The sequence below is a fragment of the Bos grunniens genome, chromosome 26 (assembly GCF_055505025.1).
Source record: "Bos grunniens cultivar Pamir isolate PY7600 chromosome 26, Bosgru_T2T1.0, whole genome shotgun sequence".
In the NCBI taxonomy this organism is placed as follows: Eukaryota; Metazoa; Chordata; class Mammalia; order Artiodactyla; family Bovidae; genus Bos; species Bos grunniens.
In genome coordinates this window covers 41260024-41274161 of record NC_141190.1, presented here as the reverse complement: position 1 = coordinate 41274161, position 14138 = coordinate 41260024, and the positions used below count along the sequence as shown (strand labels likewise).

Sequence of the window (14138 nt, the reverse complement as noted above, 5' to 3'; positions counted from 1 at the left end):
ACCATGGAATTGGCACAAGAGTCCATGACATTCAAGAGGTTAGAATTTCCACGGAACCACTTGGCAGAGAGAAGCATTGTACAGCATAGACTATTAGTTTCCAAGTATATTTCAGGTCCAAGAAAAGACAACTTAAAAAAAAAATCATTTTCTTATGATCATAACTGAACTGGTTGTTTCGATGGGTAGATTAGATTTACATTTTCTAGGTTATTAAATGTTATGCTTAACCCCAAAGTATGTTTATTTGGAAAAGTCACGACTAATGTGACTTTGTAATATATTTATATACTTTGCTGAGGTTTTTTTTTCAACTAAGATGTTTCTGCTTTCATCTCAGATCAGGCTGTCTGTGATGAGAAGCAGGTGTAGTTGGTATCTGCTGGCATGTGTGGTCTGTTCACTTGTGTCTCGACTGTTCTGGATGCCCCTTGTGTGCATCACTCTCTGGCCCAAAGAGGTGAGCTGTTCTGCCCCTTTTACAGATGAGGCTTGTCACATGGCTCCTCGGTGGCAGAGCTGCCATTTGGATCCGGGCAATTTTTGCTCCAAAGTTCATGCTCTTATTAAACTGCTTTTTTCAAACATGGTTCCATGTCTTGTTAAAAAAAAATGAAATAAAAACCACTGTTATGATAAATGAAAAACAGAGATGGTAATAACTTCCCCGGAGCACATAAATACCAGATGAATCAAAGCGTACTGTTGAGAGCAAAGCCATGGGTCGGGGGTGCTTAGGGGATGATATGATGCTGTTCTTCCAGTTTCCATGACCTGGGAAGTTTTTTTTTTTTTTGGTGTGTGTGTGGTAAAAGCGTGGCATAAAATTTGTCATTTCTTTTCCAAAACTTTTTCATCCCCTAGAATAGAAACTCTGTATCCATTAAGTATTAATTCCTGTTCCTCCTTTCCCCAGGCCCTGGTAACTTCTCACCTACTTTCTATTTCTGAATTCGCCTGTCTAGGTATCTCATATGAGTGGAATCATAGGAAATTTGTCCTTTCGTGTCTGGTTTATTTCACTTTTGTGTTCAGGGTTCATCCATGTTGTAGCGTGAATCATGACTTCATTCTTTTATAAGGACAGCTGGATAATACTCCATTATATGGATAAGACCACGTTTTGTTTATTCGTTCATCTGTTAATGGGCACTTGGGTTGTCTCCAGCTTTTGGCTATTGCTGCTGCTGCTGCTGCTGTGAACATCAGGGTACTAGTGTCTGTTTGAGCCCTTGCTTTGAATTCCTTTGGGTGCATACCTGGGAATGGAATTGCTGGATCATATGGTGATTCTGTGTTTAGCTTTTCAAGGAGGGCCTTGAAATTTTTAAAGAGTTAAGTTCAAAAGGCAGTGGATACCCCACTGGCAGTCTGTCCTCAGAGCACCTTTCTGGGCATTTTTAGGGAATAGACATCTAAGAGAACAGGCTTGCATGTTATATTCCCTTCCTGTCTCCTCCAAAGAGATCCATTGCTTACTGAGTAGAGGGAAGAGTTTCTGCCACAGGTCCCAGAAGATCAGCGCCCGCCCAGCCTGTTCTCTGGACACCACCTGAAAAGCAAACTTGGTGTTTAAGCATTAAACAGGTGTTGGCTCTCACGTCTGCCCAGTGATAGGCAGCAGTACGTGCCCCAGCGCTTGGCACAGGTAAGCTCAGTTCATATATACACATCCCAGAGAGATGATTTGAAATACCCCAGGAACCAGCTGAAAATGGGAGTCTGGCAGGGGATAGTAAGATTTTGTGCGTCCTAATGACAGCTGGCCTGTGTTGAATTACAGTTCATGGGGCACCTTATGACGGCCAGAGTTAAAAGGGAGGGCTGTCCTTCTCTATAATTTGAACCCGTTTGAACCCTGATGCTGGTGGAAGGAAGTTGTGAGAATATTTATCGTCATATGGACACTGCATTCCTCAACTTGGCACAGAGCTCAACTTTCCGTCCAGCTTCTGGGTGTTTATTCTGCTTGTTATTGAACACCTGGGTATTTAGAAATGTCCAGAGTTTTTTGCAATGTGGAAGGCACACATCCAGGTGACAGCTGGATCTTTGACCTTTCACCCAGGTGTTTTGGTGTCCTCCCAACTCAATGGACATTCCCGGTTGTCAGCTGCAGGCTAGGGGTTTAACAGGCAACTCAGAGGCTTTAGGTAACAGAGGAATTTCGAAAAGAAAAAAAAAACCTGCCTGGGCCACCTTTTGTCTTTGCGATGACAGGGTATGGAATGTTTGTGGGTCTAGTTTTTGGATGGCGAGTCAGAGAGTGTAGGCTGTTAGCTAAGTCGACTTGGTTCTAGTATTGAAATGTTATTTTTAAAAGTCTTTAGTGAACATTAACTCTGAAACCCCATGCTCTCTCCTTTTGTTCCTTGGCAGATGAAAAATACTGATGAATTCCACAAAGATTTAGCCACAGGCAGGAATGAAAAGAAGGAATTGTGCATGTACTGGTTGATGCAGGATTTCGATTCTCCCGGGCTCTTGAGGTCGGTCTGCGAGAGAGCCACTCGTGCAGTGGATCTGCCGCAGGGCAACTCCTCGCCTAGAGTTTTCGTTCACATTTTCTGTTGTGTGCATGGGGGATTTATGTTTAAATTTAAAAAGTGAGAATGAGAAAAGTGTAAACACTTTTAATCCCATTGCTTTAATTATATATATATTACTAACAATTTAGTATATTTTCTTTCTTATTTTACCTTGTATATAAGTCATGCTTACAGATTCAGGCCTATATGCACCTAGAAGGGTGTCTGTGGTGTGTGTGTGTGTCTGTATTTTTTACAAAAGGGAGTCATAAATAGACATTTGCATTCAGCCTGCTGCTGCTGCTAAGTCACTTCAGTCGTGTCTGACTCTGTGTGACCCCATAGACGGCAGCCCACTAGGCTCCCCTGTCCCTGGGATTCTCCAGGCAAGAACACTGGAGTGGGTTGCCATTTCCTTCTCCAATGCATAAAAGTGAAAAGTGAACGTGAAATCGCTCAGTCGTGCCCGACTCTCAGCGACCCCATGGACTGCAGCCTACCAGTCTTCTCCGTCCATGGGATTTTCCAGGCAAGAGCACTGGAGTGGGGTGCCATTGCTACTTGTTTTCATTCATCAATAACTATTAATGATATTTTACCAGCACTGGACAAAAGAAGGCTTCATATTTTTTAGTGGCTGTATGCTAGTCTTCTGGAATAAACTACTCATTATGAATGAGTCTGCTCCTCGTGGGTTCCAAGTTTTTTTTCTGTTACAAGCTGTGCTTGAAGCAATGATTTTGTCATGTGCTTTGAAGTAATTCTGCTCTTTTTTGTGTAGACAAGGTTTCTAGAAGTGGAATTAAGTAGGGTCCCCCCCAAAAATGTCTGTTTTAATAGGTGTGAGTAAATTATTTTACAGAAATATTTTTCTCAACTTTCATTCCTGTTATGAGTCGGTTTCCCTCCACCCTCACCAAGTGCTCAATGACACTGATCTTTCTAATTTTTGTTAATCAACTGGTGAGTAACCGTGTCTCATTATTGTTTTAATTTGCATTTCCCTGCTCCTTAATGAGGTTAACATCTTTTCATATGTTTATTAGATGTTCACATTCCTCTTCTGGGAATGCAAAGATGGTTTATGTGCATATGACCTAATTGGCAGAAACGCTGGAGCATTCAAAACCTGGGGAATTGAGAAAAACATATTGAAGATAACATCTTATACATTTTTGTAGTTTCTTTAGGTTTACTCAGATTCTTGGTATGGAAATGGTGTGTGTCATGGCCTTCTAGCTAAGATCAAGTTTAATACGGTGGCTTCCCTGTTGGCTCAGTGGTAAAGAATCCGCCTGCCAATGTAGGCAACACAGGAGATGCAGGTTTGATCCCTGGGTTGAGAAGATCCCCTGGTAGCCTGCTCCAGTGCTCTTGCCTGAAAAATTCCTTGGACAGAGAAGCCTGGTGGGTTACTGTCCATGGACTCGCAAAGAGTCAGACATGACTAAGCGACTGAGGACATTGTTTAAAAAGCACAGAAACCTTTCTGCCTCTTCCCTATTTTTGTACAGTTACTCTGTATAGGCTCTTGGCTTGTCATTAAGCAACTAATAGTTAATGGTAGGATGTCCTCTACAAACGTGTCAAATTGTCTCCCTGTTGGTGGTTTCCAAGGGCATCCATTTGGAAAATGCCATAGCTCATAACATTTGGGACTGGTGGCAAGTCAAGGAATCAAATATTGGAGCCATGGTGTAAGAAAATAAATATTAGCAGCATCGTATGGGGTAATATTGATTGAGTACCAAGGTCTCTGGAAGGGCAGAAACACCCTGTTTGGTAAATGTGTTTCTCATTGTGAAAGCATTTTATAAATGTTAACTTATTAACATTATTGTCGTGCACCTCTAGGAAGTAAATATCCATGGGAGAACATGCCCTTGTAGAGGGATCTTACGTGCACTGCCATAGCCCTGAGGAAAGATTGCGGCTGACCATGTGCCTGGGGGTTAAAAAAAAAAAAAAGAAAAAGGCAGTGGCATGCCGAGCTGCATATGCCAAGATTTAACGTCTGGGCCGAGGCAGACCATGCCCTCTCTGCACAGTCCAGGTTCAGCTCCATTTGGAATCCGCTCTGTGCCAAATCTGGGTCCAGGCACAAGAAAGACATTGACAGTTTGGACGGGGTCCAGAGACAGGCACTAGCCATGATTAAGGGCTTAGGCCCATGACATTTGAGCGGGGGCTCAAAGAACTGAATATTTACAGCAGGGCTAAACGCTGGATTACGTGGCTTGGTGACGTCAGGGCCTGAGTTACTCTGCATGTGACCAGTTCCTCAGAGGCCAGGCAAGTCCCATTCCTGATATTCCTGAGAGCTGGGGGTGAGGGAGGGTCTCACTGTGGGCTTATCTGGCCTAAGTTAAATCAAGCAGTTTCCATGCTTAGAGCCTGCAGCCGCAGGGGAGTCCCTGAGGCCCAGGATTCTGGTAGAGAATTCTCCTTGCACTGAAAATTTTAGCATCTACATCTTGTCCTCTTTCTGAGCATCCCTTTAATGCATGCTTCAGAGAAGGTGCTTATCCCTTCTAAGAGGAGGCATAGCCTCTTGTTCTGGGTCTCCCGAAAGCCTGTGGTCCAGCCAAGGGCAGAAAATGTATCTTCTCCCAACACAGAGAATGGACTGTCTCCACTGTGGTCTGATGCCTGCAAGTTCATTTACTGCCAGACTTCTTGCCTGTGACAGTGAGACCAGCGCCCTATCACCAGCTCTAGGACCTTAGACTCTGAAACGACCTCCATGGTTGTACAGGGGGGGTCGTCTTCAGGCAGTAGCTGAAACAAAGTGACTGCTCAGAGCTCAGTCTTGATGCAGGGCTTGTAGTCTGTTAAGAAGTAGAGTCCAGCGTTCACCCCATGATGCTTCCTAAGACTGTTAGTGATGAATGACCAGCTCTCTTGTTTTTGGACTCAGGATCAGTCACTGCACTCTGCCGTGGTGGCTTGTGCTGCACATGAAGAGAGTTGTACTACAGCGTGTTCGTCTAATCTCTTACCTCTGTTGGCTCTGCTTTTCGAAGTGGACAGCTGCTCTGCCCTCCTGTTATGTATAATGGAGCATTCATGAGATGATTTTCTTTCTTCGCTAATTTAGTTCCTTGAATCACTCATGTGCTTGCAGAGGCTCTGCTGGTATTATCGGTTTTTATGTGATTAAGGCAGAAAACACTTGCTGCGCTCAGGGAATCATTCAGAAGGTCAGTTGGAATTCCTGAAACAATAGTTAACATGAGTAGGCCCTGGCTTTTTATTTTTTTCTTTCCACTTCCCCAGAATGCCTTGTCCAAAATGCCTTTAAAGAATGATATGGATTTGGAGAGAACTATTAAAGCTGTGAGCCTGAATGATGCAATCTGCATTTTGTTCTTAATATGGGGGAAAAAATCATAGTTGCTTGAAAACCTGAGTCTGTTGAAATATTTTAAAAGCAAAGTGGGCACATTAGAATCTAGCCTGTTTGCATGTTGACAGAACTCGGGTAAGAATCATAGTAACTTATTTTCTCACGTGCTGCTTAACTTTGAAAAGTCTCAAGGATTTTGTAAACAGATGGATACACACCTTAAGTTGCCTAAGGATTCATTGCTCCTATATTTGGAATTCTGAGTATATATCTCAGGGACATATAGCATCTTATTCAGCCACCCCCAGTGATGGGGCAGGGCACAGATCTGAGTTTCTAGCTGAAACTTCTTGATGTCCCAATAGCATCTAAGGGCTGCACGGAAAGTGCTGGGAGGTCTTCAAACCAGAAGGCTCCAGGAACAGTAACAGTAGCTACCTTGTGGGTTCCTTGGAGGAGTTAAGGTTAAACTTGCTGAGGTTGAAAGGAGTGCTCAGGGAAATATTGGGTTAGCAATAAAGTTCGTTCGGGTTTTCCCGTAACATCTTTCAGAGTGAACTTTTTGCCCAGTGTAATACCTGGTATCCAGTACATGTTCACATCCCTGGCATTGGCTCTGTGTGGTTCCTTGGTGCCATAAAGTCTAAGGGTTCCCAGTGGATGACCAGTCTGAGGCTCACCTGCCCAGGAACATTGACACTGGGGTTAGTGTTGCGTTCCCTGGCCACTTGGCAGCTTCTGGAGGAACCCTCAAGCCCATGACATGACCGACCTCCTCCACACCCTCTCAAATCTGAACATGTCAATGCCGGCTTGCCAGATGCTCACTGTGATGATGATCATGGTTGTCCTTTGTCACCTGGTCTGAGTCCTTATTATGAGGAAACTTCAGAATTCGGGTGATTCTTCTTTACCTTCCTTGTCTCCCTCACCTTCTTTTCAAATCACGAAAGCACAGCACCTGGTATTCTGTACTAAACTTGTCCAGTAACTGCCTTTCCTCTTTGCAGGTACGAAACCAGCATTGGAGCCTTATTATGGAAAGCGTGGTCCCGTCTGACAAAGGAAATTATACCTGCGTGGTGGAGAACGATTACGGGTCCATCAATCATACGTACCACCTCGACGTTGTTGGTGAGTTTACTTCTCCCTGAGTGCCAGCCATGTGCCATCCTGCTGCAGCTTGGCTCATTTGAAGCTGTGAAAGTGAGCGCTGTTTCTCCCTGTACTTTCAGGAGGGTTGGTTTGTTTTCCTTCTTTCTAAATACAGGCTGTCATTGAGAAGGATGCTTCTGTCGTTTGACATGTGTTCTGTTTCCTGATTAGCTGAGTTACGTGCATTTATTGTGGTCCCCTTGGTTCCCAAGCATCCTCTTGTGTGACGTGGATGTGATGCGAAATGTGCTGATGTTCTGGAAGCTGAGATTTCTCTGGAAAAAAAAAAAAAAAAGTTAGCATGTGTAGGGAATGGGTCCAGTTAGGCCATGGGGGAACATTGTTTTTGAAAGAAGGTCAACTGTATAATGCTGGCTGAAGAGTAAAGGAAAAGGTATTTTAATGACTGAGCTTATAGCTGGTTGGAGGAAGGGTAATATCAAGGAGCCATTCAGTTCCATCAGAAGAAAGTCGTTAGACACCACAAGTTCAACATCCATTCCTAGAACCTATTTCTTCTGTGAAAAGAGAACTATTTTAATGGGCTGATGGAATACTTTAATGCTTAGAGAATTAAGCTATTTTTAATGAAATATCTTAAGACCACATAGCTTGTTGTCCTGGAAACTCAGATTTCTTCTCAAGTCTGGTCTGTTATGCTGGGTTTTATTGTAACTGATGAAGAAAGGGGGTTTCGCTGCGTTGTTAGAGGATAGATAAACTTACACCAAGGACGTGTCTTGTTTTGCGATGGTGGGTTGAGGTCTTTTCTTTGTAGAAGCCGTCTTTGCTCATTGCCATCTCCCTTGACTCTCAAAGTGGCCACTTGTCCGTGAGTCCTTGCTGTGGATTACCTAATCAGTTTGCACATATATGCCAGGTTGCTCCTGCTAAGGTCTCAGGCGCAAAGCTCACCTTGGTTCAGTTTGCCTTGATGTGACCCTCTGTAACCCCACAAACTCATGCCCACCCACTGTGTATCCACAAACAAAGGCCTTCCTCCGTCATTTCCTGGGCATGAGACCCTAGTATTATTTTACATGTGGGCATTTCTTCTCCTTCAATAAAACATAAACTCCTTGAAGAGAGAGACCGCATAGATAAATATATATATATTTTTAATATTTTGGCCATGCTTTATGTATGGCATGTAGGATCTTAGTTCCCTGATCAGGGATTGAATCCACACACCCTGCTTTGGCAGTGTGGAGTGTTAACCACTGGACCACCAGGGGAATTTCCCCCCTACTCCGCCACCCATAGATATTTGAATTGCCCAAAGAGCCATTAAGGAACCTTGCAAAAGTTTGATTAACCAAATTACATAGATTTGGTTACTTGAAGTTTTAGGTTAATTGAAAATTAAATAGAAAACCATTTTAATTTTCTAGCAGGTTAAATTAAATTCTTAAGAAACCCTGCTTTAGAAAGTATGATACAGTCTTTTTAAAATTTCCATTTGTGAGTATTCAGTGGAAAAAAAGTAACATTTTATTATTCAGAATCCTTAATGTGAAATTTGAAAGGATTTTGCATAATGTGAATTCTATAGATATTCATAAAAGCCTGAGTTTTATACTCTCTTTTCTTACAAAGATATTTGTGGAATGTTTCTTAGTGGGAATCACTGTGTACAGGTATTTCACCAAAGAAACACAAAGAGAAGTAACACCCAAATACCAGAAAAAAGTAGTTAGCATTTATCTTGGCACTGATGTGCCATAAGTCTGTTGATCAAAGAACATACAACTTGTATTTCACTTTGGGTCTGACTCATCCTGAATTTGACATGCAAGTGTTTCTATTTCAGGAAAGAAAGGTTTGAGGCTGAAAGTTCTAAATACTTAATTTTGAAAATAAGTAATTTATTATGGGAATAAAATCATCGTGCTATAGCAGTCTTTGGGGATCCTGGCTTTGCAGAGGTCTACAAATTGTTCATTAAGATTGGTTGGGGCCATTCCAGGAATTAGGAGTCATATCTCGGCCACTTCAGCCACGGGGCTCTTGCTTATATAGTAGGTTTTAGGTTGAGTTGTTATGTAAAACATTCAAAAGCCCCTCACCCCACCCCCCCTTTCAGCTTTCTGGCAGCTCATCTCTGTGAAGCCCTGAAATCTCTCTTAGCATTTAGGGTTGGATTTGAATTGGGCTGCTGAATAATGGAATTGTGCTGTCTAATGTTAATCCCCTGGCAATCAGTCTTGTTGAAAAGAGCGTATGATTCAGTGGTGTAATGTGGAGAGAGCGTAGAGTGTATGGAGTAATGCAGAGAAAGGCCTGATTATGTCACAAATTTGGGAGTTCGCCCAGCTAAACGTGGGCCAATAATGACACAATGCTGGTTGGGAATATCCATGAAAGCTCAACCCCAATAATTTTCCAAGCCTTGAACCTTCTTTATAAATAGAAGCCAAAAGTCAGTGGAGTCTAAGACATTTTCAGGAAAGATGGAGGTGTGAAATACTCTCATTTTTGCTCAAAAACCCTAGTAATTGCTCTGAGAAGTGGTAATAAAATAAGAATTGAGTCAGTTGAAGGGTCTCAGGCAGTCTTACAGGGCTGGCAGACGAATCGTTCTGAACATCTCGGCACGTGGAAACAAAAAGGATTCAGGCACAAACACTGAATTTCTGGTGGCCCGCAGGTCCAGGCTTAATATACTGCTGCTTCATAGCAGCCTCTCGGCTACATCTCCGTTTCACAGAAGTTCAGAGACGCTTTCCCAGAGAAAGTGAAGTCCTGTCCTAGAGCACGTTCTCTGAGGCTTTATTTTTGTTGCTTTGAGACATAGGCTTGCAGTTTAGATATGACGATGCATCAAACCGGGTGAGATCTTTTTATTGAAATTCTTCCTTGGAAAGGCATTCCCATAAGCATTTTCATGTAGAAGCCGTGTAATTTAAGTGACATTCTTGTGTTCTGGAATTAAACAGCAAGCCATTGTTGTGTGTGAGGGAGATGCTTTGGTTTACGGGAGCCCTTTTAAGAACCTTGCTTGATCCTCATTAAAATTGACACCATTACTTTTCAGCCATTTACTTGCAAGGGAAAATTAGTGTGAAGCTCCACATCTCGGTAATTGTGCTGATAATAAAACGGGCTCTCTTTAAAAGACCTGGCTCCAGGAGTTGGCAAGCGTTTGCCATCGTTCATCTGTGAATGAGGCTGGAGTGCTGGATCCTGCCCGGGGCCCTGCCACCAAGAAAGAAGCTGCAACCTGGGAGAAGTCATTTAATTTTTGGTCTCACCCTTCTTGTGTCTGAGAATGAATGTGCTGAGACCCACTTTAGATAAATGCAGCCTGGTGTTGTGAGCATAGCAGGTCTGCCCGCCCACACGCTGGGGACTGAGCGACCTGGGACAAGTGATGTAGCTGTTCTGAGCCGCTCGGAGGTGATGCCTGCCTCATCCCTGTGTTGGTTATCAGTTTCCAGGGTGCCACTGTAACATGTCATAGCCTGGATGGCTTAGGTACACAAGGTACATATGTGTGTGATCTGTCCTGTCCAGTCAGACTCTTTGTGACCCCAGGCTGCTCTGTCCATGGGATTCTCCAGGCAAGAATGCTGGAGTGGGTTCCCATTTCCTCCTCCAGGGGATCTTCCTGACCCAGAGATCAAGCTCTGATACTTAAGTTGTATTTAAATAAATCCTTGAGGGACTTCCCTGGCGGTCCAGTCGTTAACACTTCACCTTCCAATGCAGGGCATGAACATGTGGTCCCTGGTTGGGGAACTAAGATCCCACATGCCTTGCAGGCAAAAAACCAAAGCATAAAACAACAGAAGCGATGTTGTAACAAATTCAATGAATACTTTGAAAGAATAAAAAAAAAGCTTAATAAATAATTGGAACTGCCTCCATTATATTTTCAAAGAATGTTTGGGGGTTAGAATAAGCCTGTGTGTGTGTGGTCAGTCACTCAGTCGTGTCTGATTGTTTGCAACCCCGTCAACTGTAGCCCATCAGGCTTCTCTGTCCATAGGATTCTCTAGGCAAGAACACTGGAGTGGGTCGCCATGCCTTCCTCCAGGGGATCTTCCCAACACAGGGCTTGAACCTGTGTCTCCTGCATTGGCAGGTGGATTCTTTACTACTGAGCTACCTGGGAAGCCCCCAGATGGCTTAAAACAATAGGAATTTATTCTCTTGTAGATTCTGAAGTCAGGGTGTCCCCAGGGTTGGTTCCTTCTGGAGACCCCAAGGGTGAGTTCACTCATATCTCTGTCCCAGCTTCTGGTGGCTGTGGGAGTCCTTGGCTTGGGGACATATCACTCCACTTCTGACTCTGTCTTCCCTTCCTTTCTGTGTTTTCTCAAATCTCCTTCTGCCTTTTCTCTCTTAAGGATGCCAGTCAATGCATTTGGGGCTCATCTTCAATCCATGGTGATCTCCTCTTGAGATACTTAACTTAATCACAAAGACCTTATTTCCAAATAAGGTCACCTTCACAGATTCCTGGGGTTAAGATGTGGGCTTATCTTTTCTGGGGCCACAGTTCAACCCAGTTTGGTGGTTTGAGAAATTCGTTGGCCTAACAGATGAAAACACCCAGTGGGTACCTAGGTGGCTAGCAACAAATACTGCTACTGCTTTCTTTTTTTGCCAAACCAGAAACTCCTTTGAGAATCAGAAGACATCCTAAATGGCTTTTATTGACTCAATCGGAAGTCTTATTGACCAAACTGGATGGCACGTTGGGACCGATGAAACTGGCCAATGGCTGGCAGTCACTTATTCTGCTGAGGTGTCCACCTTTGGTTAAAGATGTTGTTGAGGCTGCCCCAGGAATGAGATAGTTGCTTGAACTTGCAGAAGAAGGTTGTAGAGTTTTGAGAGCTTTGAGTTCGTCGAATTGGTCTCGTTACTTCCACTTCCACCTCTCACCCCATTTTATAGTCGGGGAAATCCCAGTTCCAAGTGGGTAAGTCATTTTGCCAACATCTCAAAGGGGCTCCAGAGCTGGGTCTTCTCAAATTCTAGAGTAACGCTGCCTGCACCCTCTCTGATGTCTCTGTTTTAGGATTACTGTAGTGTAGACCAGCAGCTGCTGCAGCCAGGCTCGAGAAAGGTGAACCCCATGTTCAGCTCTTTGTTGCCAAAACCCCCAAAAAGTGAGAGAGAGAGGGAGCAAGGGAAGTGTTCAGAAGACCAGTTGCTCCTTCTTACTCATAAAGACCCTTTCTTTGGCTTTGATTTATGAGCTTGGTGTCCGTTCCCTGTCCAGTTTTGCATTCCCAGAGACCAGCGGGTAACTTGTGAGCTTTGCACCTGGCCTTGGGTATTTGGCGGCGGGGGTTGGTAACTTGTAGCAGTGTTAGTCTCTCAGTCATGATTGACTCTTTGCAACCCATGGACTGCAGTCCCCCAGGCTCCTCTGTCCATGGAATTTCTGGGCAAGAATACTGGAGTGAGTTGCCATTCCCTTCTCCAGGGGATCTTCCTGACCCAGGGATCAAACCCAGGTCTCCTGCATTGCAGGCAGATTCTTTGCTGTCTGAGCCACCAGGGAAGCCCACAGACAGCAGAGGTGGGAACATGTCCTCTGGATTTGCAGAGGCCAGCCGTGCCTCCTGTGAATTGGCTTACCAGAGACTCATCCTCCCCGGGCAAGAGCCGTAAGCAGACGACAGTGTCTTGGGGGACTGTTGGGAGCCATTCAGGGGCCAGGTGCCCCTTCTGGCTGTGAGGGATCACTCAGTCCCCTTCGCCAGTCCCGATGTGCTCAGTGGCAGATCACGATGGCGCTGGCCACTGGCCCTTGACATCAGTCCACTGTAACTCAGCCTGAAAGCAGGAAGGACTCCATCGCAGTGCTGCCTGTCCCTCAGGTGTGTGTTGGGAAGGAATGAAGTCTGTTACTCTGAACGCTGACTGATAGGCCTGCCTAAGGGGCTGACACCTGGTGTGCAGCACTTGGCAGCCTGTCGTCATGGAGAAGTTGTGTCAGTTGTTTATTGCTTGGGGCAGCCCCGTCCTAGGAAGACAGAGGACCCTGTGTGATCCCTGGGCCATAGGGAGGAGACTGGGACAAGTCAGGGCCCCTGCAACCACACTTCTGCAGGGCAGTGGGCCTTTCTTTTGGTGGGGAGAGGGGGCTATTGGAACAAAGTAGGCTTTAAGAAAAAAGAAGAAATGGTGTAGTTTGTTAATTAACTGGCTGGATCAGGTTTCCCTGATAGTTCAGTTGGAAAGAATCCGCCTGCAATGCAGGAGACTCTGGTTCGATTCCTGGGTCGAGATGATCAGCTGGAGAAAGGGATAGGCTACCCACTCCAGTATTCTGGCCTGGAGAATTCCACGGTTTATACAGTCCATGGGGCCATGAAGAGTCAGACATGACTGAGCAACTTTCACTTTTTGGCTTATTACTGAGGCTCTCAAAATTAGGATCACTCCCAGCCACTTGCTCCTTACAGAAACCCTTCTGTGTCCTGGCTTCCATCATGCGGTGGCTCCTGGATGCTGCTTTTGTTTTTCTGTGTGATGAGGGCAGCCACGGCCCAGGTAGCATGAAACAGCGCAGCACCGTGTATCTGGAGATTTAAATGCTCCTGACACCTGACTCTCGCCTTCCAACTTACAGCTCTTGTGCATTTCCCTGGCACTCGCCAACCCTCGGCTCCACAGAGCCCCTTGGGGTTCTTAACTTGAAGCATCTTGACCTAGAAGCTTCCTGGCCAGACCTCATTTGATTTTCCATATTCATGATTTTGCTGCCAATGAATTCTTTTCCATTTCTTGTTCTAAGTTTAAGACTTGGTGTTTCTCCTGATGCTGGTTTTGTGTGCCAGCTCAACGTTGTGAAATCCAGCTGGAGGGGGGCAGAAGGCCCCTCTATTGACGATGGATGAAGGTGCCGTGCCAGGGAATAGGTCACAGTGGTGCATTCCTAAGTGGGCCTGTTAACACTGACATGGAATCTTGGAGCTCCAGTGGGGATTGAGTAGGAAGCAGAGTCTCACTGCTTTTGTGGCTTCAGCAGCCAATTCCTCTTCCTCTTCCTAACCTTGCTGTCACATCAACCCTCAGGGGTCTCCACTCCTTCGGGGTAGCACTTCTGGAGGTTCTTGTGGGAATTACATGAGTGAGTGATTCAAATTCTG

The 14138-nt window shown here is 44.8% G+C and overlaps 1 protein-coding gene across 25 annotated transcripts in view; it reads left to right on the top strand.

Moving 5' to 3' along the window:
- Nucleotides 1-14138, top strand: part of FGFR2 (fibroblast growth factor receptor 2) — a 107031-nt gene that overhangs the window by 44807 nt on the left and 48086 nt on the right. For all 25 annotated transcript variants that reach the window (XM_086378700.1, XM_086378703.1, XM_086378698.1 and 22 more), the window contains one exon: nucleotides 6885-7008. In XM_086378700.1, coding sequence (XP_086234826.1) covers nucleotides 6885-7008 — 124 coding nt within the window. The remainder of the gene's footprint in view (nucleotides 1-6884; nucleotides 7009-14138) is intronic.